At 54.1% G+C, this 22,237-nt stretch overlaps 2 protein-coding genes across 2 annotated transcripts; both read left to right on the plus strand.

Moving 5' to 3' along the window:
* Window positions 1-520: 520 nt before the first annotated feature.
* On the plus strand, window positions 521-16,315 carry SART1 (spliceosome associated factor 1, recruiter of U4/U6.U5 tri-snRNP). Its single transcript, XM_057725607.1, has 20 exons — window positions 521-890; window positions 2,717-2,774; window positions 3,529-3,584; window positions 4,123-4,249; window positions 4,366-4,471; window positions 4,736-4,813; window positions 4,939-5,038; window positions 5,129-5,271; window positions 5,365-5,571; window positions 6,284-6,408; window positions 6,486-6,619; window positions 6,735-6,868; window positions 13,720-13,893; window positions 14,083-14,193; window positions 14,520-14,607; window positions 15,071-15,161; window positions 15,246-15,381; window positions 15,791-15,880; window positions 15,985-16,106; window positions 16,237-16,315. Exons 1-20 carry the CDS (start codon window positions 578-580, stop codon window positions 16,253-16,255), a joined length of 2,412 nt encoding a protein of 803 aa, XP_057581590.1. The 5' UTR covers window positions 521-577; the 3' UTR covers window positions 16,256-16,315.
* A 142-nt stretch (window positions 16,316-16,457) lies between these two features.
* On the plus strand, window positions 16,458-22,237 carry LOC130847901 (AP-1 complex subunit sigma-2-like). The gene has a single exon (XM_057725609.1). The coding sequence runs from the start codon at window positions 21,396-21,398 to the stop codon at window positions 21,879-21,881; it is 486 nt and encodes a 161-aa protein (XP_057581592.1). The 5' UTR covers window positions 16,458-21,395; the 3' UTR covers window positions 21,882-22,237.

The raw sequence follows: 22,237 nt of genomic DNA on the forward strand, positions 1-22,237 counted from the left end.
GTGGGAAGGCAGCGTTTGCAGACCATACTAGTTGTAGGGGTTGGGAGGAGGCTGGACTGTGGAGCTGGGGGGTCTGAGGAGGAGAACATGCTATGTCGTTCAACACCTGATGGAGCCACGACCCCAGGGAGTCCACTAGCAGGACGCCTAATGGAGCGGTGGGCGCTGCCCACGGAAAGCCCGTGAGGCAGTGAGCGTCCGGTGATTAAGGGTGTGCAAGCGGAGGGAAGCAGGAGACAGGCTTTCACCTCCAGAGATGCTGGCTTAGATGGCCCCTAGGTCCTTAAATTTCTAGGAGGTGGTCTTCCCCAGACCCGGTCGCGCACCTTGAGGCGCGCATGCGCAATCGAGCTGCCGGCTTAAAGACTGCCGCCCCTCCCGGGGCGGCCGCGACTGCGCAGTCGGGCTCCGATCCCGGCCTTCCCATGAGCCTTTATGGCAGGCTCTGAGGCAAACGACGGAAGCAGCCGCTCTTAGTTTCCGGCAACACGACACCGGCTGCCGGGCGACCCGGAAGTGTTCCCATTTTGCGTCGTCGGGGCTCGGCGGCGGCTGAGCTCGCGGTGGCCCTACCACCATGGGGTCGTCAAAGAAGCACCGCGGGGAGAAAGAGGCGGCCGGGACCACGGCAGCGGCCGGCACCGGGGGCGCCACCGAGCAGCCGCCTCGGCACCGGGAGCACAAAAAACACAAGCACCGGAGCGGCGGCGGCAGCGGCGGCGGCGGCGAACGACGGAAGCGAAGCCGAGAGCGTGGGAACGAGCGCGGGAGCGGGCGGCGCGGGGCCGAAGCCGAGGCCCGCAGCGGCGCGCACGGGCGGGAGCGCAGCCAGACAGAGCCCTCCGAGCGGCGCGTGAAGCGGGAGAAGCGGGATGACGGCTACGAGGCCGGTGAGGGGTGGGGCCTGTGTAGGGGGCGGGGCGACCGGGGGAAGGGGGTGTCCGGGGGTGGTGGGCTCTGGGTCTGGAGGCCCGGCACACCAGGCCGAGGCATCCCCAGGCTCTCTTCGTTAGCACTCATTTAAGGGTCTTTCTATGGTTATTTGGAATTAAAGGTTGTCTTCCTCTGCTAAACTCCATGAGGATAGAGGTTTTTTTCTATTTTTCTCAATTGGTATATCTCTGGCCCTTCCTAAATGTGTTGACTGAATGAATGAATGAAATGGTGCCAGCCTGTGCAGAGGCAAGAAGATACCTGGTATTGTGCAAGTTGTGTAGAATGCACTGCAGAGACACGAGGCTGTAAGATAAGCCCTGTTAAGAAATTTGAACTTTGTGTTGAGATCAGCAGGGAGCCATGAAATTGAGCTGAGGAGTGAGTTGATCCCATTCATATTTTGCAGAGATCACTGTGTTGAGACCTGGGTCAAGGGTGGTCAAGAGTGGAGGTGAGGTGAGGTGAAGGCTGATGGTGGCCTGCACCAAGGCAGCAGCAGTGGGATGGAGAGAGAGGAGATTGGAGAGCTCTTTTGGAAGAGGAGGTGACAGCTTAGCACTTGGATGAGGGTGGGAAGGAGCAGAAGGAATTGAGGATGCTTCTTGAATTTCGGCTTGAGCGATTAGGTGGGTGGGAGTGCTGTCGACTGAACTTGAGGAGTTTGGAAGAGAAGCAGAGTTTTGGAGGGAGACAGTGAATTCTGTTTTGGAGAGTGTCTCATTTGGTGTGCATGGAGAAAGCCAACGTTTGGGCCAGATAGAGCAATTTGGGGATCGTGAGGGTTTAGGTGATAAATGACGTCCCCTGAGAGACTGAGGAGTGAGAAGCTAGGATTGGGAGTAGAACCTGAGAAATGCCAATGTTTCAGTGGTAGGTAGAGCAGGAGGCTACAAAAAAGGAGGTAGGCTATCCCCCAAAGCAGGAAAATCATAGAATTTTGTGTCATGGGATCTGTGGGAGTGATCAACAGTGTCACACATCATAGGACATCAGGCGAAAACCAGAGCTGAAAAGAATCCATGGGATTTTGAAATAAGGAGGCTGGTGACCTTGGAGAGAGCCTGGAGGGGTTGGGATTCAGGGTCCAGGATGAAAGGGAAGGAGGTAGATTGTGAGGTAGGCCTGCTGGAAGGATGAGCATGTTGGGGCAGCTGCATCTGATGGAGTCTAGCTTCTGTCTGTGGCGTTTAGTGAAGCTGTTTGCTGTTTGTGAGGTGGCTGGAGGAGGTCCAAAACGCCCCTTTATTTCTGTGACCTCAACATCGTCACAGAACAGGCACCAATAAGTGTATTTTTCGACTGCGTGAGTTACACAGAGGACGCAGTTATGCTGCCAACATGGTCCCTACCCTGTGAGGAGAAACAGACACAGAAATGACTGTCCATGCTGTGCAGTGCAGGGGAGAGCAGTTCATGCTGACCGATAATCAAACAGGACTCCATGGAGGAAGTGGCATTTGATTGTTGCATTTGGATAGGATTTTGTTGATCAGGCTGAGGCCGGAGAGGGCAGTGCAGGCTGAAAATACACAATACAGCAAAGTGGAGAAGTGGCAATGGGAAGTACTTAGAAGGGTGGAACTTTTGGAACAGGAAAGGAAGGTATGTACAGAGGGGGCATTCTCAGAGTCTGGGCCTCAGGTAGAAGGAGCTCCTGAGTTGGAGGAAGCCGGCCCAGGTGCCGGTGAGGAGCTCTCATCTTCAGCCCTCAGTCTGGAGCCAAGGCTGTGGCTTCTGGGCCCTGCGTTCAGCTCCTGAGCCCTCCTTCTTTCTGTTTCAGCTGCCAGCTCCAAAACAAGCTCAGGTGATGCTTCGTCACTCAGCATCGAGGAGACCAAGTAAGTACTGTCTCTCTCTCTCTCTCTTTTTTTTTTTTAGTTTATTTATTTATTGTCTGTGTTCGGTCTTCATTGCTGCACATGAGCTTTCTCTAGTTGCAGCGAGCAGGGGCTATTCTTTGTTGCGGTGTGTGGGCTCCTCATTACTGTGGCTTCTGTTGTTGCAGAGCATGGGCTCTAGGCATGTGGGCTTCAGTAATTGCGGCGCACAAGCTCAGTAGTTGTGGCTCACAGGCTCTAGAGTGCAGGCTCAATAGCTGTGGTGCACGGGCTTAATTGCTCCGCGGCATGCGGGATCTTCCTGGAGCAGAGATCGAACCCGTGTCCCCTGCATTGGCAGGTGGATTCTTCACCACTGCGCCACCAGGGAAGCCCAGTGCTGTCTGCTTGATGTTTCTGTGTTTTCTCCTGAGACAGGCAGCTTGTGGGGCGGCTGTTTGGGGTGGCTTTCACACAGTGACACATTCTGACTGAAACTGGAAGTACCTTGTAAATCATCTTAGCCAACCATTTGCGTTACCAAAGTGGACACTTAAGGCCCAAGAGGAAGGACGGCATTCCCCTGGTTAGGGGCAGGCCGGGCCTTCCGCCTGGTTGGGAGGCCCGTGCTCTTCCCAACACTGGCTCAGGCCCTACGTTTGGGACCCTTAGGATCACTCAGTCCCCTCATATTTTCATCCCTTGTCTGTCCAGAAATGCATTTGGTGCCCCTGTTTCTTTGACAGCTCCTATCACTTGTACCTTTTGTCCTCAGTAAACTCCGGGCAAAGTTGGGGTTGAAACCCTTGGAGGTCAATGCCGTCAAGAAGGGTGAGTGTGGGACTGAGGGTGGGGGAAGGGAGGGCGTTTGGGGCCGAGCAGAGAGGCCATCTGAAGGGGTCTTTGAAGAAAGTGGGCTTGGCGCACAGGTTCAGCGCCAGCCAGTGGTCCTGTGTGTGCCGGCAGTGGGGGTGGGGTCCTCCTTGCTGTTGTGTTGTGGATCTGGGTCTCAGCTGCTTCTTTAAGTTTGAGCAGTTGGCTTCCTTCATCTGGCTGTGAGGTAGCATTAGATGGGCTGAGAGACATGTCCAGTTCCTGCAAACTGATCTGGGCTGTGCAGGTGTGGGGGTTTTTGTTTAGTTTTGGTTTTAAAGTATGGTCAGAGGAGCTTTGGAAGGCATGGAGGGTCCCGTCGTGCTGTGGGGATGACACGGGAGTGTGGGATCATGTGGGAGTAAGGAGGCAAGGACTCTTCCCTCGCTTCTGGCCCCCCTGACCCCCTGAGCTGGACGGGGGCAGCGTGAGTGGCTCCCTCCTCTCCCCACCAGCCTTGGGCAGGCATAGCCTCACGCCTGGGCCTCCCTTCCAGAGGCGGGCACCAAGGAGGAGCCCGTGACCGCCGATGTCATCAACCCCATGGCCTTGCGACAGCGAGAGGAGCTACGAGAGAAGCTGGCGGCTGCCAAAGAGAAGCGTCTCCTGAACCAAAAGCTGGGGTGAGGGTCCCAGCCGGGTGGGCAGGGGGAGGGCCTGAGGAGGCACCGAGGAGCTCTGGAGTCAGGGTTGGGGAGCAGGAGCTGGCTCCCCAGAGGGTCACTTTTTTCCCGTTCAGGAAGATAAAGACCTTGGGGGAGGATGACCCCTGGCTGGATGACACTGCAGCCTGGATCGAGAGGAGCCGGCAGCTGCAGAAGGAGAAGGACTTGGCAGAGAAGAGGGTGAGGTACTGGGAGCTGGGGTGTCGCTCAGTGCCTCTGGTGGCCTGACCCGCTGGTGACACAGGAGATGGACCCTGGGGGTGGGGGGTGGTGAGACTGGGCTCAGAGCAGTGGGAGGCCTGTGGTCAGTGGCGCCGGTGTTGGAATCTCAGCAGCTTGCCCACGAGGCCTGTGCTTTTTGCACCTGCACTTAGTAAGGCCCTGCGTCTTCTGCTGATGCTGAACAGCCTGAGGTCATAGGTCATTCTCCTCCCTGTCCCATAGGCCAAGCTGCTGGAGGAGATGGACCAAGAGTTTGGTGTCAGCACCCTGGTGGAGGAGGAGTTCGAGCAGAGGCGGCAGGTGAGGCTGCAGCAGCTGCGGGTTGGGGGTGGGGGTGGGGGGGGTGGTGCTGTCCTTGGTGCTGGGATCCCAGGGCTGGGCAGATCAGGCTCCTGACTCGGCTGGACTTTCTGCTTCCCTTCTAGGACCTGTACAGTGCCCGGGACCTGCAGGGCCTCACCGTGGAGCATGCCATTGACTCCTTCCGAGAGGGGGAGACTCTGATCCTCACCCTCAAGGACAAAGGTGGGTTGCACAGGGTGCTCTGGCTGGGGGCGCGGGTGCTGCTGAGGGGAGGGCGAGCATGACTGGCCGCTGCCTCCGCCCTGTGTCCAGGAGTGCTGCAGGAGGAGGACGATGTGCTGGTGAATGTGAACCTGCTGGATAAGGAGCGGGCAGAGAAGAACGTGGAGCTGCGCAAGAAGAAGCCCGACTACCTGCCGTACGCAGAGGACGAGAGCGTGGATGACCTGGCGCAGGCAGGCCGGCAGCGTGGGCACCGGGCAGAGATGGAGGCTCCGTGGCTTTTCAGGAGCCAGGCTGGGTCCCAACCTGTACCTCTTGCCTTGCAGCAAAAACCCCGCTCTATCCTATCCAAGTACGATGAGGAGCTCGAGGGTGAACGGCCACAGTCCTTCCGTCTGGAGCAGGGCGGCGTGGCCGACGGCCTCCGGGAACGGGAGCTGGAAGAGATCCGGGCCAAGCTGCGGCTGCAGGCCCAGTGCCTGAGCACAGCCGGGCCGCGGCTTGCCTCCGAGTACCTCACACCCGAGGAGATGGTGAGCCCCGAGGCCTCCACCCACACTTGTGCCTGGGGTGGCAACCCTCCCTCCCCTCAGAGGTCACGGGCTGCCAGAGTGAGCTAAGGAGGGGGATCAGGTGATCGTGTGGTGCTTGGTCCCTGTGGATGAGCAGCAATTGGCAGCTGCGGGGAGGCAGTTAGTGAAGACAGAACAAGGACCCTGAGCCAGGTGCCCTTGCGTCAGGGCTCAGGCTCCGCCCCGCAGCCAGCCTGTGCATGGGGTGAGTCACTTAACTACAAGCCTGAGGCTCCCCATCTGAGCTGGGGGTGGCGGGAGCTACCTCTTGGAGGCTGTTACAAGGATTGCTGGTGATCTGGTAAGCGGTCATTTTATAGCTGCGTGTGCCTGTCGCCTTTGAGGTGGCTGTGTGAACACCCAGGGAGAGCGCTGGCTCAGTAGGTTGCTTGGCTGTGTGGTTAAGAGCAAGACTGTGGACCCAGACTCCCGGGATTCACAGTCCCGGTTTTCCTGCTTCGGAGCTGGGTGGCTTCGGATGAGATATGTAATCCCTCTGTGCCTCAGTTTCCCTCATCTTGCAGGTGGGATAATCGCCCACGTCACTTCTTACGTATGTGAACTGCTCCGCGGCCGGTACAGAGTAAAGCAGCGCCCACTCTTCGTGGGCTTGTGCTGCCTGCCTTCGCCCCCCCGCCCCGCCCTCACGTCTCCTCTTCTCTCCTCCCTTCAGGTGACCTTTAAGAAGACCAAGCGGAGGGTGAAGAAGATCCGCAAGAAGGAGAAGGAGGTGATCATGCGGGCTGACGACCTGCTGCCCCTCGGGGACCAGACTCAAGATGGGGACTTCGGTTCCAGGTGGGCTTGGAGACAGGTGGGTGTGGGGGCTGAGCTGCCCCCGGGGCCAGGGCTCATGGAGAGGCCTCTCTCCACAGACTGCGGGGCCGGGGTCGGCGCCGAGTGCCTGAGGTGGACGAGGAAGCCCAGGAGGAGGGGGAGAAGGAGCCGGTGCCTCAGTCCCTGCAGTCAGATGACACCCGTGTGGAGAACATGGACATCAGTGACGAGGGTGAGGGCCTGGCCAGCTGGGGCAGGGCGGGGAGGGGGTGGTCAGAAGGTCGGGGACAGGAGCCCAGGGCCCCAGGGCCCGTGATCTAAGCAGTCGTCTCCTGTGTTTCCACCAGAGGAGGGCGGAGCTCCAAGATCTGGGTCCCCGGAGGTGCTGGAGGAGGATGAGGCAGAGCTGGAGCTGCAGAAGCAGCTGGAGAAGGGGCGCCGCCTACGGCAGCTGCAGCAGCTGCGGGACAGCGGTGAGAAGGTAGGGGGCTCCCGAGGCCGGGCGTGGGCGGGTGCTGGGGCCTTCGGTGGCAGGTGTGTCTGTGGTGGCCTGTGCTTAGGAGCACATGCTCCTGCGCCGTCATAGGCAGCCCCTGCATTCCAGTTTGCATCCTCTTTTTTGTCTCACATCTTGTTGTTGGTATTGAATAGATTCCTAGTTTGCTGCAGCGTTTTCACTGTGGGGTGCTTTAGTGGTTGGATCTTCCCATCTCTTCTTTTCTTCTGGAGTGTGTGTTGCATGCCTTACTGCGCGTGAGGCATTGGCCCAGGGCTGGGGCGTCTCTGGGGAACAGGACAGCCAAGGGCCCCTGTGCCTTTCATGGGGGCAGAAATGGTGGTGCACTTGTGAACACGGGCAAGTAGAGTGATTGCTGATAGTGACTAGTGCTGCGCAGACGGGAGTGACCGGAGGGTTGGTCTCTTTAGTCGGGTGAAGACCTTTCAAGGGGTGATGTTTGAGCGGAGACTGAAATGACACCAAGGAGCTGATCTTGTGGGGTGGACAGGCGTTCAGGCCATGGGGACAGCAGATGTCCTTTGGAGACATGACCTTAGAATGTCTGAGGACCAGGTAGGCTGGAGCAGAGTGAGGGGATGGTGGTGGTGAGCTGTGGCGGAGAGGTCAGCGGGGCCTGGAGGCGGTGGTTATCACTGTCCCTCGCGGGGCACTGACACGGGCCAGGCTCTCTGCCTGTGTGTTTTGTGCGTTGATTCATTTAACCCGTGCAGCAGCAGCACCCTACGAGGAAGGTTCTGTTATCTCCACTTCACAGATGAGGAAACTGAGGCACAGAGGCGTTAGGCAAGTTGCCCAAGGTTACCTGACTGGTAAGTGGCTGAGCTGGGATTTGCACATCTTGACTCCAGAGCCCACCCTTGTAAACCCTTCACCTCCCACCAAGGGAGACAGTGGGGCTGGAGACAGCGAATCCGGGGTGCCCACCGCATAGAGTGTAGTAGGAGGGGAGCCACAGGAGTGAGGCATCCCTGAAGTCAAGGAGGGGTTTTGAGGAGAGGGAAGGGGGCATCTTCTAACACTACTGAGGGGCAGGTCCGATTTGGCACTGGCAGAGACAGTAGCTTCGAGAGGATTGAGAAGAGATGGGACTTGAGGTGGTGAGGGCGGCAGCTTGGGACGATTCCTCAGGACAGGAGCGGTTGCACTTTTTGTTAAAGGCCAGAGAGTAGATGTCTGAGGCTTAGGTCCCGGCCGCAGATGCTCAGGTGCTCAGGTGCTATGCCTGCTCTGCTGTTTGTAGCCAGTGGGCGTGGCTGCGGGCCACCCCTGCTCTAAAGGGGTTGGAGAGATGGGGCAATAGCGGACGGGGGCACGGGTTGAGGGAGGGTTTTTTTTTCATAGTAGCATTCATATTTAAAAATTATGTTCATGCATCATAGAGTTTATCTTGAAAGGATCGCAGAGGTTATGTGGCACAGTGGGACTCGTCACGAGTGGGTTTTCTGCCCGCCAGGCTGTTTCCTAAGGTGGGAAAGGCTAGGGGAGGAATGGGTGGGGAAGACCAGCAGGAGCAGGCGTTTGCTTTTGGTTATGTTTGAGATGCTCTGTTATTAGAGGTGATTGATATTGAATAGGCAGTTGAATATATGATTTTGAAATGCAGGTGAGAGGGTGAGGTCAGAGATATAAGTGTGGAAGTCAGTGTGTAGATGCCAGAGGACTGAATGGAATTGCCGGGAGAGTGAGTGTAGGTAAGGAAGAGAACGTAGGGCTCCAAGCGAGGAAGGTAAAGAGGAGAGGGTGCTGTCCTGGAAGCTGTGTGAGGAAAGGTCTGGAGGGGAAGGGCGTGAGCAGCTGTGACACATGCTCTGGAGAGTTTGGATATCAGGAGGACCAGAACTGACCTTGGAATCGGGCAGCACGGAGGTCACTGATGCTCCCGTCTGGGGTTGGTTCTGTGGGGTGGTGGGAAATGGAGGCCAGATCGTGCAGGCTGCAGTAACGTTGGACACAAGATTAACGGATGAAAGCTCATTGTTTCTGTACACCAGCAAGAGATAGAAACTATATTGTAAACAAGACACAATTTATGAAAGCAATATAGATAATGAAGTAGTGTGGATAAGTGGTAGAAGGCAGTATGGGTAAGGAATAATCAGCGTAGTGACAAGATGAAAAGGAATGAGTGATACCCACTATCTGTATGGGGAAGATTATGGTCTGTTTTTGAAAGGCATTCAACGAGATGTCGTTTTAGCCACCATCGGCTGATGTAACTGAATACTGAACAGCAGCAGTTTATTCTAACACTTCTGGAGGCTGGGAGTCCAAGATGAAGGTGTTGGCAGGTTTGCTTTCTCTTGGGGCCTCTCGGCTTGCCTCGCAGGTGGGCATCTTCTCCCTGTGTCCTCACATGGCCTTTGTGTGTTACTCCCTGGTGTCTCTCATTTTTTTGTTGTTGTTTTTTTTAAGATTAATTTTTTTTGTTTATTTTTGGCTGCATTGGGTCTCTGTTGCTGTGCATGGGCTTTCTCTAGTTGTGGTGAGTCAGGGCTGCTCTTCGTTGCGGTGCACAGGTTTCTTATTGCAGTGGCTTCTCTTGTTGCAGAGCACGGGCTCTAGGCGCCCGGGCTTCAGTAGTTGTGGCTTGTGGGCTCTAGAGCGCAGACTCAGTAGTTGTGGCATATGGGCTTAGTTGCTCCGCATAATGTGGGATCTTCCCAGACCAGGGCTCGAACCCATGTCCCCTGCATTGGCAGGCGGATTCTTAATCACTGTACCACCACAGAAGCCCTCTCCTTCTTATAAGGACATGAGCTTAATGGATTAGGGCCTACCCTATGACTTCATTTGACCTTTATTATCTCCTTGAAGGCCCTGTCTCCAAATACAGCCACACTGGAGATGAGGGCTCCAACATACGAATTTTGGGAGGACACAGTTCAGTCCATAACAACCATGTTAATGGCAAGACTAACATTGTAAAGATGTCTGTCTCCTCGAATTAATTTATAGATTAAATGCAGTGCCCACAGAAATCCCAGTTGAGATTTTTGCAGAACCTGGTAAGGTGATTCTAAAATTTACACAGAAGGTCAAAGGGCCCAAAATAGCTAAGACGCTTTAGAATAATAGTGTGGTTGGATTTGCTGTAACAGATATCAAGTCTTTTTAGAAAGTTGTGGTTGAGACAGTGCAATAGTGGTGTAAGTGTGAACTAATAGGGCTGAGATCGAATAGAGGGACCCAGAAACAGAATCCTGAGATAGGACACGTGGTGTCCCAATGTGAAAGGTGCTCAGCTCAATAAGTGGCATTGGGACGGTCAGTTATCTCTTTGGAAAAATGTGAAATTGGATTTGTACTTCACACCTTATGCAGAATTCGCTTACAGAGACATTAAGAACTTCAAAGTAAAAACTTAATATTTGAGGACAACGTGAAAAAGTTGTGTTTATGACTATGGTAGAGTGCCGAGACCAGCTCGGCGACTCGAGGTGAGTGACGGGTGCCGCAAGCTTGAAGAAGACACAGACACAGACTGAAGAGAAAAGTGGGACCGGGGGGCTCAAGACCTCTCGGATCAAGAGCCCTGCTGACTCAATCCCAGGTTGCTTTTATTGAGTTCCTGGGTTAACATTCTCAGGTTACACTCATAAACAATCAAAGGCCTCACATGACTGAGGCAATTATCTTTGTTTACTTCCTGGGTCTGAGTTGAGCAGGTGTGGATTTGAGCTGGGGGTGGAGAGCAAAACAGCCCTGGGGGCAGGAGACCTCTCTCAGATATTGGGGGTCTGTGCCCCACCCGTGTTGGCCCCTCTGCGACTGTGCCTGTCTTAGGTTGTTCCTCCCTTGAGGAATCTTACCCGTCTCTGGCTAACCAGTCATCCTCCAGGGCCAAACACGGTGATATAAGGAAGGTTCTATGCACCACCCCTGTTGGCCCCTCTGCGGCTGTGCCTGTCTTAGGTTGTTCCTCCTCTAAGGAATCTTACCCGTCTTTGGCTAACCAGCCATCCTCCAGGGCCAAACAGGGTGATATTAGTCTCCACGCCCCGCACCCTCAGCTCCTCCACTGCTCAAGCAGGACATTCTGAATCCCATCGCTCAGCCCACATACTTCAACATTTTCAATGTTTCAAAAAGGTTCCAGAATGTCTTCCCACAGTAGAGATTCTTTTTTCTTTTTTTTATTGTACACGTAACATAACATTTCTCATCTTACCCGTTTTTAAGCGTGTGGTCTGTGGTATGAAATGCATTCACCTTGTGTGTAGCCATAACTACCATCGATCCTCATAGCTCTCTTCATCTTGTAAAGCTGAAACTCTGTCCCCATTAAACACTAACTCCCCATTCTCCCCTCCTCCAGCTTCTGGCAACCACCATTCCATTGTCTGTCTCTATGACCTTGACTCCTCTAGGGGCCTCCTATAAGTAGAATCATGGAGTATTTGTCTTTAGGTGACTGGCTTATTTCAAGAGAAAGATTTCTTAAGATAGAAATGTAAAGCATAAACCATGAAGGAAAAAACCTTTAACTACTTAGAAATTAAAAACTTTGTTTTAATTTTAGAACTTAGTTTTATTTAAAAGACATCCTGAAGGGGAATTCCCTGATGGTCCAGTGGTTAAGACTCCGAGCTTCCGTGCTGGGGGCCCAGGTTCGATCTCTGGACGGGGATCTAAGATCATGCATGCCTTGACACGTGGCCAGGAGAAAAAAAAAAAGACATCATGAAGAGTGTAAAAAGACAGGCCAGAGGAGGAGATATTTGTCCATGTGCAGAATGGCAGCTCAGAGGAGTGGGAGGATAAATGGCCACTAAAATAACCCCGCGAGGCCCGACCTCAGTAACGATCAAGGAGAGGCGAGCTGAAACATGACAGACCATGTCACACCCACGTCATTTGGCTAAAATGTCAGTCTGACAATATCAAGTGTCATTGAGGATGTGGAGCAGCCAGAATTCTTAGCCACACTTTTCATGGGCGTGTAAATGAGTCTACTCAGTGGGAAGACGCTGACGAGCCTGGTAGAGTGAAAGTGTGTGTGTTCCGTGGGGCTCAGTGGTCCGCACTCCCAGGTGTGCCCCAGAGAAATGCTCGTGTCAGATTGCTTTAGCTGCGTCATTCGTGGTAACAGAAAAAGGACATCCTTGGTGCGCTAGATAACTAGATTGAGGTATGGTCATGCCACGGAATGTGATTCTGTAGTGAAAAGCTAATGAACTATAGCTGCTCATGTCAAGATTAACCTTAAAAAAAATATATTTTTTAAATCAAGTTGTAATAGAATCATACAGTATGATTCAGATTATATAGTGTTTGAAAAATGTATGACAAAACAACAGACTGTTCGTGAATAGGTTTTTCTGTGGTAAAACTATAAAGGAAAGCCAGTGAATCATGACTACAAATATGTGGGGAGGAGAAACTTGGGGCCTGAAAGGGTATTTTTTTTTTTTTTTTTTTTTTTTTTTTTTGGCACACGGGCTTAGTTGCTCCGTGGCATGTGGGATCTTCCTGGAGCTGGGATCGAACCCGTGACCTCTGCATTGTCAGGTGGATTCTTAACCACTGCGCCACCTAGGAAGCCCAGGGTATTTTTTTTTAATTAGTAAATTTATTTATTTATTGGCTGGGTTGGGTCTTTATTGCTGCACACGGGCTTTAGTTACGGCGAGCAGAGGCTACTCCTCATTGCGGTGCACGGGCTCCTCATTGCTGTGGCTTCTCTTGTTGCAGAACACGGGCCCTAGGCACGTGGGCTTCAGTAGTTGTGGCACATGGGCTCAATAGTTGTGGTGCACGGGCTTAGTTACTCCACAGCATGTGGGATCTTCCTGGGGCAGGGATTGAACCCATGTCCCCTGCATTGGCAGGCAGATTCTTAACCACTGCACCACCTAGGAAGCCCCTGAAAGGGTATTAATGTTTTTCAACCAGGTGATGGGGACATGGGTGTTTGTTTGGTGGTGGTGGTTTTTAAAAACATGCATGTGTTATAAATAACCCTTCTATGTGTAGGATGACATTCATTTAAAAATGTAGTATAATAAAATGGAAGGAAAAGACGCAAAAGTGGACATGGAGACTAGAAACTTCTCTGAGGAGTTTGCTGTCAGGGGGCAGAGCAGGAGGGCTGCAGTGTTGAAGGAGGAGTTTTTTTTTTTTTTGGGGGGGGGGTACACCAAGTTCAATCATCTGTTTTTATACACATATCCCTAAGGAGGAGTTTTTAAAAGAGGGAAGAGGGACTTCCCTGGTAGTCCAGTGGTTAAGACTCCGCACTTCCAATGCAGGGGGCACGGGTTCGATCCCTGGTCGGGGAACTAAGATCACACAGGCTACGTGGCCAAAAATTAAAAAAATAAATGAGGGGAGATCCTAGTTCATCCCTGTGTGCTGGTGGGAGTGATGCCATAGCAGGGACAGTGAGTGCGGCCAGGAGAGGGGATAGTGTCAGGAGTGGAGTTCTCAGGGCCCTCGGAGCCATGCCAGATAGGGTGGCCTGAGGGGGGAGCTGGGCTGGGCATTGATGGGAGGGAAGGCAGGATGCTTCGTGGTGGATTCAGTGCTGGAAGCAGGTGGAAGATCCGCAGAGCATCTAACGTGCAGCCCCAGGGACAGGGTGCTGGGAGGAGGGATGTTTACGCTGAGTCCTGAAACTGGAGCTTGTCTGGTGCAGAGTGGGGGGCAGCGCACAGAGCAGACCAAGGGTCGGGGAGGAGTAGAGGCCAGTCTGGTCCTCAGTGGGCAGTGGGAATGGCTGTTTTACTGCCACCAGGGGGGGTCTTGGGTTCTGGGGTCTCTGTGGCACCACCCCAGAAACTTCCGGGTTTGCCCACAGCCGCTCCCTCCCCCAGGTGGTGGAGATCGTCAAGAGGCTGGAGTCTCGCCAGCGGGGCTGGGAGGAGGAGGAGGATCCAGAGCGGAAGGGGACCATCGTGTTCAACGCCACGTCCGAGTTCTGCCGCACTCTGGGGGAGATCCCCACCTACGGGCTGGCCGGCAACCGGGAGGAGCAGGAAGAGCTCATGGTGGGTCCTCGGCGGCCCGCCCCCCCCCCCCCCCCCACGCTCCCCTGGCCTGCTCTGCTCTTGGGGGGCGGGCGGCATGGGCAGCAGTGTCAGTCCTGGTGGTCCTTAAGGACGAGCCCCAGTGCTCGGGTGGGATGCGCCAACGTGGGGCTGGGCTGCCTGGGCTGAGCCTGGTCTTCTGTCCTCTAGGACTTTGAACGGGACGAGGAGCGCTCGGCCAATGGGGGCTCCGAATCTGATGGGGAGGAGAACATTGGCTGGAGCACAGTCAACCTGGATGAGGAGAAGCAGCAGCAAGATGTGAGGATGGGGAGGAACGGGGCTGGGGGCCGGGAGAAAGCGAGAATGGGAGACCCCGCCGCCAGGTGGGGTCGGGGGCGGGGCTGGAGGCCCAGCTCTGTGCCTTCTTAGCTGTGAGGCCTCCCTGTCTCAGAGCCTGGGTCCCCTTCTGCATAAGTGGGGTGTATAAACCTCATGGGGTTATCGTGGATTAAATGAGGCGTCTCGTGCAGGGCCTCGTGCATAGAAAGGACCACAGTCCTGTGGGGGGGCGGGGTGACTGTTGAGCAGGAGGGTGAAAAGAGCCCGTGTGGCCCACTCACCCCCATCGTTCTGCCACCCCCCAGTTCTCTGCCTCCTCCACCACCATCCTAGATGAGGAGCCCATTGTGAATAGAGGGCTGGCAGCCGCCCTGCTCCTGTGTCAGAACAAAGGTGAGGGGCTCGGGGTGGCCTCACTGGGGCCTGGGCACTGTGGCGGGAAGGGCAGACGAGGCAGGTGGCACAGCTTCCTCATTCCTGGGCCTGTGAGCCACTCCTTCCCACGCACCCTGGTTGGCCTCTCTGCGCTGCGTCACCCCATTTTCAGTGTCCGTGTTCACGTGTCCCCCTGCAAAGCACCTTTCATCCTTCGAGGCTCGGTGTCTCCTCTGAGGAGGAGCGTGGGAAGTTGACACAGTCCAGGCTATGGCACAGAGACCTTGGCATTAGGGTCCCAGCCCTGCCTTTTACTTGGCCGGTGGTCCCTGACAGGGACCTGACTTCTGTCTCTGTTTCCTTTGTCTACACGATGGGCCTGATGTCCATCCACTCCCCCCACACGACTGAGCATCTGCCAGTCCCCCCCATGCTGTTGGGGTGCTGGGCAGCCTGGAGTCTTACAACCCCCCGTCCTCAGGGCTGCTGGAGACAACGGTGCAGAAGGTGGCCCGGGTAAAGGCGCCCAACAAGTCCCTGCCGTCAGCCGTGTACTGCATTGAAGACAAGATGTGAGTGGGGGGGCCGCACTGCCAGGAGCCCGGGCCGGGTGGGCGGTGGTTCGCACTGAATCCCTGTCTGTCTGTTTCGGGCAGGGCCATCGATGACAAGTACAGCCGGCGGGAGGAGTACCGCGGCTTCACCCAGGACTTCAAGGAGAAGGACGGCTACAAGCCAGATGTTAAGATCGAGTATGTGGATGAGACGGGCCGGAAACTCACACCCAAGGAGGTGAGCAGGGCCTCTGAGGCAGGGCCACGCCCCTGGGTCTGGGCTGGGGGGCTAGTGGTGTCCATCTCTCTGGCGGGCACAGCGGTCCCCCTCGCAGGCCTGGCAGGCAGTGTCCAGGCCCGGGCCTGACTCCGGCCGTCTCTCTGTCTGCTACCCGCCAGCGCTCTTCCCCACACACTCCCCGGGTTTGCTGGCCCCTCACTCCAGCCCCAGACCGGGGCCCCGAAGCTGTCCATCCCTCCCACTCTGCTGGGGGCCCCAGAGGGTGCCAGGGCCAGCGGCCATCTCCCATCCCCTTCCCAACCACACCGCCCCCACCCCGGGCCTAGTGCAGGGTTGGGTGAGCCATCCCCTACCCCCGCCCCGTGGGGCTCGGGCGGCCCTATCACAGTTCTGTGCGCTGTCGCAGGCTTTCCGGCAGCTGTCCCACCGCTTCCACGGGAAGGGCTCGGGCAAGATGAAGACAGAGCGACGGATGAAGAAGCTGGACGAGGAGGCGGTGGGTGCCCGTGGGGACATGGGGGTGGCCTCCGGGTGTGTGGGGGGGGCGACTGAGCTGCCAGGGCCTGCTCCCGCCCGTGTTGACTGGCCCCGACCCCGCAGCTCCTGAAGAAGATGAGCTCCAGTGACACGCCCCTGGGCACCGTGGCTTTGCTGCAGGAGAAGCAGAAGGCCCAGAAGACACCGTACATTGTGCTCAGCGGCAGCGGCAAGAGCATGAACGCGTGCGTGGGGAGGCGGGGCGGGCGCCGGGCTGCGGGGCCGGGGTGGGGCGCGGGGAGGGGGGGGGGGCCCTCGTGGGGTCGGGGAGGCGCACAGCTGCTCTCCAGCCTCACGCCCGTCTTCTCTCTGCAGGAACACCATCACCAAGTGAAACAGCCTCCCTTCTGATACCCTCCCAACTTTAATGTTAAATAAAGTTCCCTCCTTATTTCCCCCTCATCCCCGGTCATGGTGCAGATTCCAGGGTTAGACCTGGGAGGAGGGCAGATGGTACTGGGAGGAGCACTGGAGACAGGGCCCTCAGGCAGGCTCTGTCATCACCTGTGTGACCTCAGGCAAGTCACTGAACCTCTCTGGGCTTTGGTTCTGCGGCTTGCTCCATCAGAACACCTCTGCTGCATAGGATGTCCTGTGACGATTAAATGAGCTCATTCATTCATTCACCTGGAATGCAGAGGCCCCTCAGAGGTGACTTAGAGTCTGGCCTCTGCCAGGTGAGACCTGGTCATAGGTGACTCATAACTGAACAGAGATGCAGGAAGAAAACTAGCCTGGATCCTCTAAGGCAGTTTTCCAGCCAGCTAAAGAGAAGCCAACTGGTTCATTTTCTCACCCCTCCCCTCCCCTGGACATCCCTGACGTGGTTGCATGGGTCCTGGCTGGCTGTTGAAGGTCGCGCCTTATCCTCTGCAAGGCTGGCTTTCAGGTAAGAAGTACAAGGTGTTTTAGAGGCTCAGTCACCCTGGTCTCCCAGCCCCAGAGCTACCAGTGTCACTGCCTTCTGCGGCCAGGATCGGCAGGACAAGGGCATGGGGGCAGTGCAGGGCGGAGGCGCCACCCCAGGCCGCTCTTGTATCACCCTGGTGTGTATGGAGGGTGAGAGGCTGAGAGTTCCTCAGAGCGCCTCCTGGGAGCCTTGTCCAGTGAAGCTGGGAAGGTGAGAGTCCTCGGCGTGACCTCTGGACGAGCAAGACTGTGAACCAAAGGAAAGGTGACAAGTGGCTCCCCCGGGAGTCGGACAAAACCAGCATCCCACCCCGACCTGCACCTGAATGTGTTCCAAATGGTTCACAGATTCTGTTTCTTGATGAAACAAAAAAATAAGAGTGGATTAAAATGACCTTAGGGTGAGAAAAATGTAAGCAAAGGACAAAATACAGTTGCCTTAACCCATTGCTTTTGAGGACAGTTTTTGTGTGGCCGACCCCCCAAGCACTGTCGCCTCATGCCTTCTTGAGCTCGTCTCCTGGGTTTGAGGTCTGATTCTGATTTAATTTTCACTTGGGCTGCATCCTCAGATCCCTCAGGGAGGATGCCTGTGGGATGTGTAGGATTTAGGGGATCTCAGTCCAGTTCTCCCAGAAGCCTCTGAGGCACATCCAGTGTTGCGGACGGGCAGTCCAGTGTCCCTGGCGGCGTAGCACCAGCTCTAGCCGGGTGCTTGTTGAAGTTTACACCTGATCGTCTGCAGCTCATTAGGAGGCCGTCATCAGAGCCAGAAACAACAAAGGCCTTGTCTAAGGCAGTGGTGGACCAGGGTCAAACTGACCAGGTTTGGCCCAGGATGCCTCCCAATACTCCGACCCTGTGACTGAGGAGACAGTAAATGGTGACCTAGAGACCAGGAGGGGCTTCCAGGGATTCTTTGGGGCCTCCTCCAGGAAGCCTCTCTGGTTGGCCATCTTTCTCTCCCATCCTGTAGCATTTGGCCCTCAGGCCCCGGGCTGGCCCTTCCCCAGGCTGTGCTTGCTCACCTGCGGGGGGCTGGGAGGCAGCAGGGCGTCAGTTCAGCTCCCAGGAGGTGGGACGGGCTGGGGGCCCCCAAATCTTTTGAGGCCTGAGCCCCCAGGTCAGGCAGAACTGGTGGAGAAGGTGGGGCCCTGCCAGAAACATTTCCCCCTTGGGAAGTGAGGGCAGTGATACCTCCGCACAGGCTGGTGTGAGGGTCAGTGAGGTCTTAGCCAAGGGCCTGGGGGCGAGCTGTCTGGGGCGCCAGCTCATTGGAACTGCTTTTCTATTTACAAGCTGTCTGACTTCGGGCAAATTACCACTGTGTCCATGTTTTATCTCAGACTTCCAGGGCTGGTGTAAAGCAGAGTTGAGAATGTTCATCCTTTCATTACTTCAGCAAATATTCACTGAGCATCAGGGATGCTGGGCCTGAGGATAAGGAGCAGGCTGCCTGGGCCCAGGAGGGTCTGATGGGTGAGCTGCCATGGAACAAAGACACTGCCAGATGTGAAGGGAAAGCTGCCCTCCCCATCCCCGCAGGGTCCCCTGTCTTCTCCCCACCATAACCCCTCCCAGTGCTGCCTGATAAAGAAGTCTCCCCAGTTCTTATCCTGGAGGCCCAGGCAGGGCCCTGCCAGCCCAGGCACCCTCCTAGATCTGCTCTCTGACCTCCTTGAGTCTATCAGTCAAAGTTCTCCGGAGAACAGAACTGATAGGATATACATGGGTCTGAGGAAGTTTATAGGAATCGGTTCCTATGAGTATGGAGGCTGAGAAGTTCCCAAAGCTGCCGTCTGTGAGCTAGAGACCCAGAAAGCCGGTGGTGACTCAGTCTGAAGGCCTGAGTGAGAAGACAGGTGTCCCAGCTCAAACAAAGTAGACCTGCCCTCCCCCCACCTCTCTGTCCTCTTCAGGCTCGCAGGGCGGAATGCTGAGGGGGCATGTCTACTCAGTCTACTGCTCCAAATGCTTATTTCCAGAAACACCCTCACAGACACACCAGAAATAATGTCTTACCAGCTATCTGGGAATCCCTGAGCCCCGTTAAGTTGACCCACAAAATTAACCATCACGATGAGTCACCTAAAATGGTCTAGAAAATTACTTTCATGCGTAAACAGAGTAGTTTCTATTCTATACGAGTGATAGTTTCTATTTGTCCTGCTTTCTGCTGTTTCTCTGCTTTCTTTTTGAGTGATTGAGGTTTTCGTACCTTTTCTTCTTACTGGCTTTGTGTATTCTTTTGGAGATTACTCTTAACATTGCGACGTGTATATTAACAAAGTCTAAGCTTGGTCAATAGATCTATCTCCCTTCAAACTATACAAAGCCTTTAGAACCCTTTAATTATAATCACTCCCTCTCTATTCTTAGGCATTTGTATTCTCCAGGACCTTATCTTGACTTTTGAAGAACTATCCACAAATCAGACACCATCATTGTTAATGAACTTGCTTCTCTTTCCTTCTTGCCTCTCAGATTTCTTCTCTGGAGTCATTTTCATTTCTTCTTAAATCATCTTTTAGAAGTTCTGCATGTGGGTGATAATCTCCCATATTCTGCTGGTCTGAATGTCTTCATCTTGTATAGGATGGAGATGGCTGTCCTTGCTCACAGGGCTGTGATGAGAGTCAAAGTCGCTCCCCCAGCGCCATTTCTCTGAGGCCCTAACACCCTGGGAATTCGGAGTCAGCCTCATTCGGTGTCTCCACTCTGGTGGGTCCCAGCCCTTCCCGCAACACCCTTTTCCCCCTCTCTGACTCCTGATCCAGCATATCCTGCCGTCTCAGGCGACTCTCATCAAAACCCCCCAGCCTGGCACTCCAGGCCTGTACCTGCCAGACTTAACATGCCCCTGCCCAGTGTAGACGCACCACGTTACCTGCCCTTCTTCAGACCCCTGCCCTTTCCCTCCTCTGTACACTGGCTCTGGGGACACTAAGAAAAGCAAAATTGCCCTCTGTCAATATATGCTCCCCCGTGGCAGAGGAGGAGGTGGGGGGGGAGGATGGAGACAAGAGGGGTCCAAAAATGTGTCTGATATGTCAGCCTTGGACAGAAAGGGAAACCAAAAAGGGGAGGACCTCCCCACAGAGGCCCCCTTGAGCAAAGCTCTGTGTGGCCAGGGATGGTAAACAGGTGAAGACAGATGGGTCAGGACATAGATACTGCTGTGTGAGTTCCTCTGCACCCCAGTTTGGCTACTTTACAGCTGGAAGAGGACCAGGGCAGCTCCCCACTACTCTCCAAGTGCCCTTGAGCACATACTTGCAGTCTGTGTGCTGGAGAGTTGAGGGACTAAGTAAGTGGTAAGTGAATTCCCCTCTTGGGTTGTGGAACTTGGTACCAATGGCCGACCAGTCACAATGGCTCCTGGGGCCCTTGCACGCTGTGCTTGGACTGAGACTGCTACCGTGTTATTGGACTGTGTCATCAGAGTGGACGGTTTGGGCTGCTGCAGCCCAGGGCCAGTGCTGACTTGGTGGTTGGACACGCTTATTGTGACCCCTGCTGGCAGCTTCTATGACTGTGGCCTGAACTGATTACACCTCTCACTTTGGCCAAGGTCATGCAGTTTGAACCCCAAGGAGAAAATGAGTACTCGTCTCAAACAAAAATTAATGAAAACGGAGTGACACCCAGCACTGTCTCCATGCTTAACAAGCTGGACCGGCAAGTAACAAGGGTTTCAGGTGCTTGGCACCTCACTGTGAACAAGCAAAGGTTACATAATGAAGTGGATATTTCAGCATCATCAGATTCTATCCTAATAATAACTGAAGAGGGACCTCCCTGGTGGTCCAGTGGTTAAAAATCTGCCTTCCAATGCAGGGGATGTGGGTTCAATTCCTGGTCAGGGAACTAAGATCCCACATGCCGTGGAGCAACTAAGTTTGCAAGCAGCAACTACTGAGCCCGTGTGCCTTAACTAGAGCCCCCGTGTGCTGCAAGCTACAGAGCCCAGGCACCACAACTTCAGAGCTCACACATGCTGGAGCCCGCATGCCACAACTAGAGAGAAGCCCGCATGCCGCAACTAAGATCCCACTTGCTGCAACTAAGACCCGATGCAGCCAAAAACAAACAAAATAAAAATTAAAAAAACAAAAAACAAAAACAATAACTGAAGAAATTGCTGCCACTTGGGAGACAGCCATGGTCATTGCTAATGCTCTATTCCTCCATGTCACCAAGCAAGGTATGCCATGTGCCTTGACATTGCATAGGGATTCTGGATCCTCTTGAAAGTGTCATCAAAGCATCACACGCAAGCACGTAAGCCACTGTTGGCATCCCGACTTTCTCCCACATTGGTGATATTCTGACAGTGCCCCTATTGAGGAAACTGCCCACACTGCTTTACGTGCTCCTCAGACACAGGGAAGCAGAGATGGCTGGGCCTTGAATGAAGACAAAATCCAGGGTTCCACAACCCAAGGAATTTCCTAAAGGGACATCTGGGCAACTACTAAGAACCAATTGCTGCCTCCGCTCAGCTACAGGGGCTTCCCCTCAGCCGCCGCCGCCACCGGCCGAGCCCCGCCGCGCCCGCGGCCGCAATGCAGTTTATGTTGCTTTTTAGTCGTCAGGGAAAGCTTCGACTGCAGAAATGGTATGTGCCATTATCAGACAAAGAGAAGAAAAAGATCACAAGAGAACTTGTTCAAACCGTTTTAGCACGGAAACCTAAAATATGCAGCTTTCTTGAGTGGCGAGACCTGAAGATTGTTTACAAAAGATATGCCAGTCTATATTTTTGCTGTGCTATTGAGGATCAGGACAATGAACTAATTACCCTGGAAGTAATTCATCGTTATGTGGAATTACTTGATAAGTATTTTGGCAGTGTGTGTGAACTTGATATCATCTTTAATTTTGAGAAGGCTTATTTTATTTTGGATGAGTTTCTTTTGGGAGGAGAAGTTCAGGAAACATCCAAGAAAAATGTCCTTAAGGCAATAGAGCAGGCTGATCTACTGCAGGAGTGCTGGGGCTGCATGATACATCTTAGTGCTATACAACATCTTTGTGGAAGTAGTAATTAATAAATCTTTTGGACTGCATAAAAATGGAAAGAATTTTGAGGATATCCCCCCTGCTGTTTCATTTTATTCATTTTGAGTCAACTCTTGTTACTCTGGTGTTTGTAATAATGAAAAGCTGGAATACCTTAAAATATTCAGTAACTGTAAACCTGATTTTCAAAAGTATTTGACAAAAAGTCACAGTAATAAATACATTTTTATATCACAATAGTTACATATACATAAACCTAAAAAAATTTTGGTTAAATAATATATACTTACTCATATTTCTTGTTTCATAGTCTCACATTTTCTGTTCTATTCTTTTTGTCAGTGCTGATCCTGATCTACTAAATTGATTGCATGAGCCCTAGGAT

This window comes from Hippopotamus amphibius, chromosome 3, assembly GCF_030028045.1.
Source record: "Hippopotamus amphibius kiboko isolate mHipAmp2 chromosome 3, mHipAmp2.hap2, whole genome shotgun sequence".
In the NCBI taxonomy this organism is placed as follows: Eukaryota; Metazoa; Chordata; class Mammalia; order Artiodactyla; family Hippopotamidae; genus Hippopotamus; species Hippopotamus amphibius.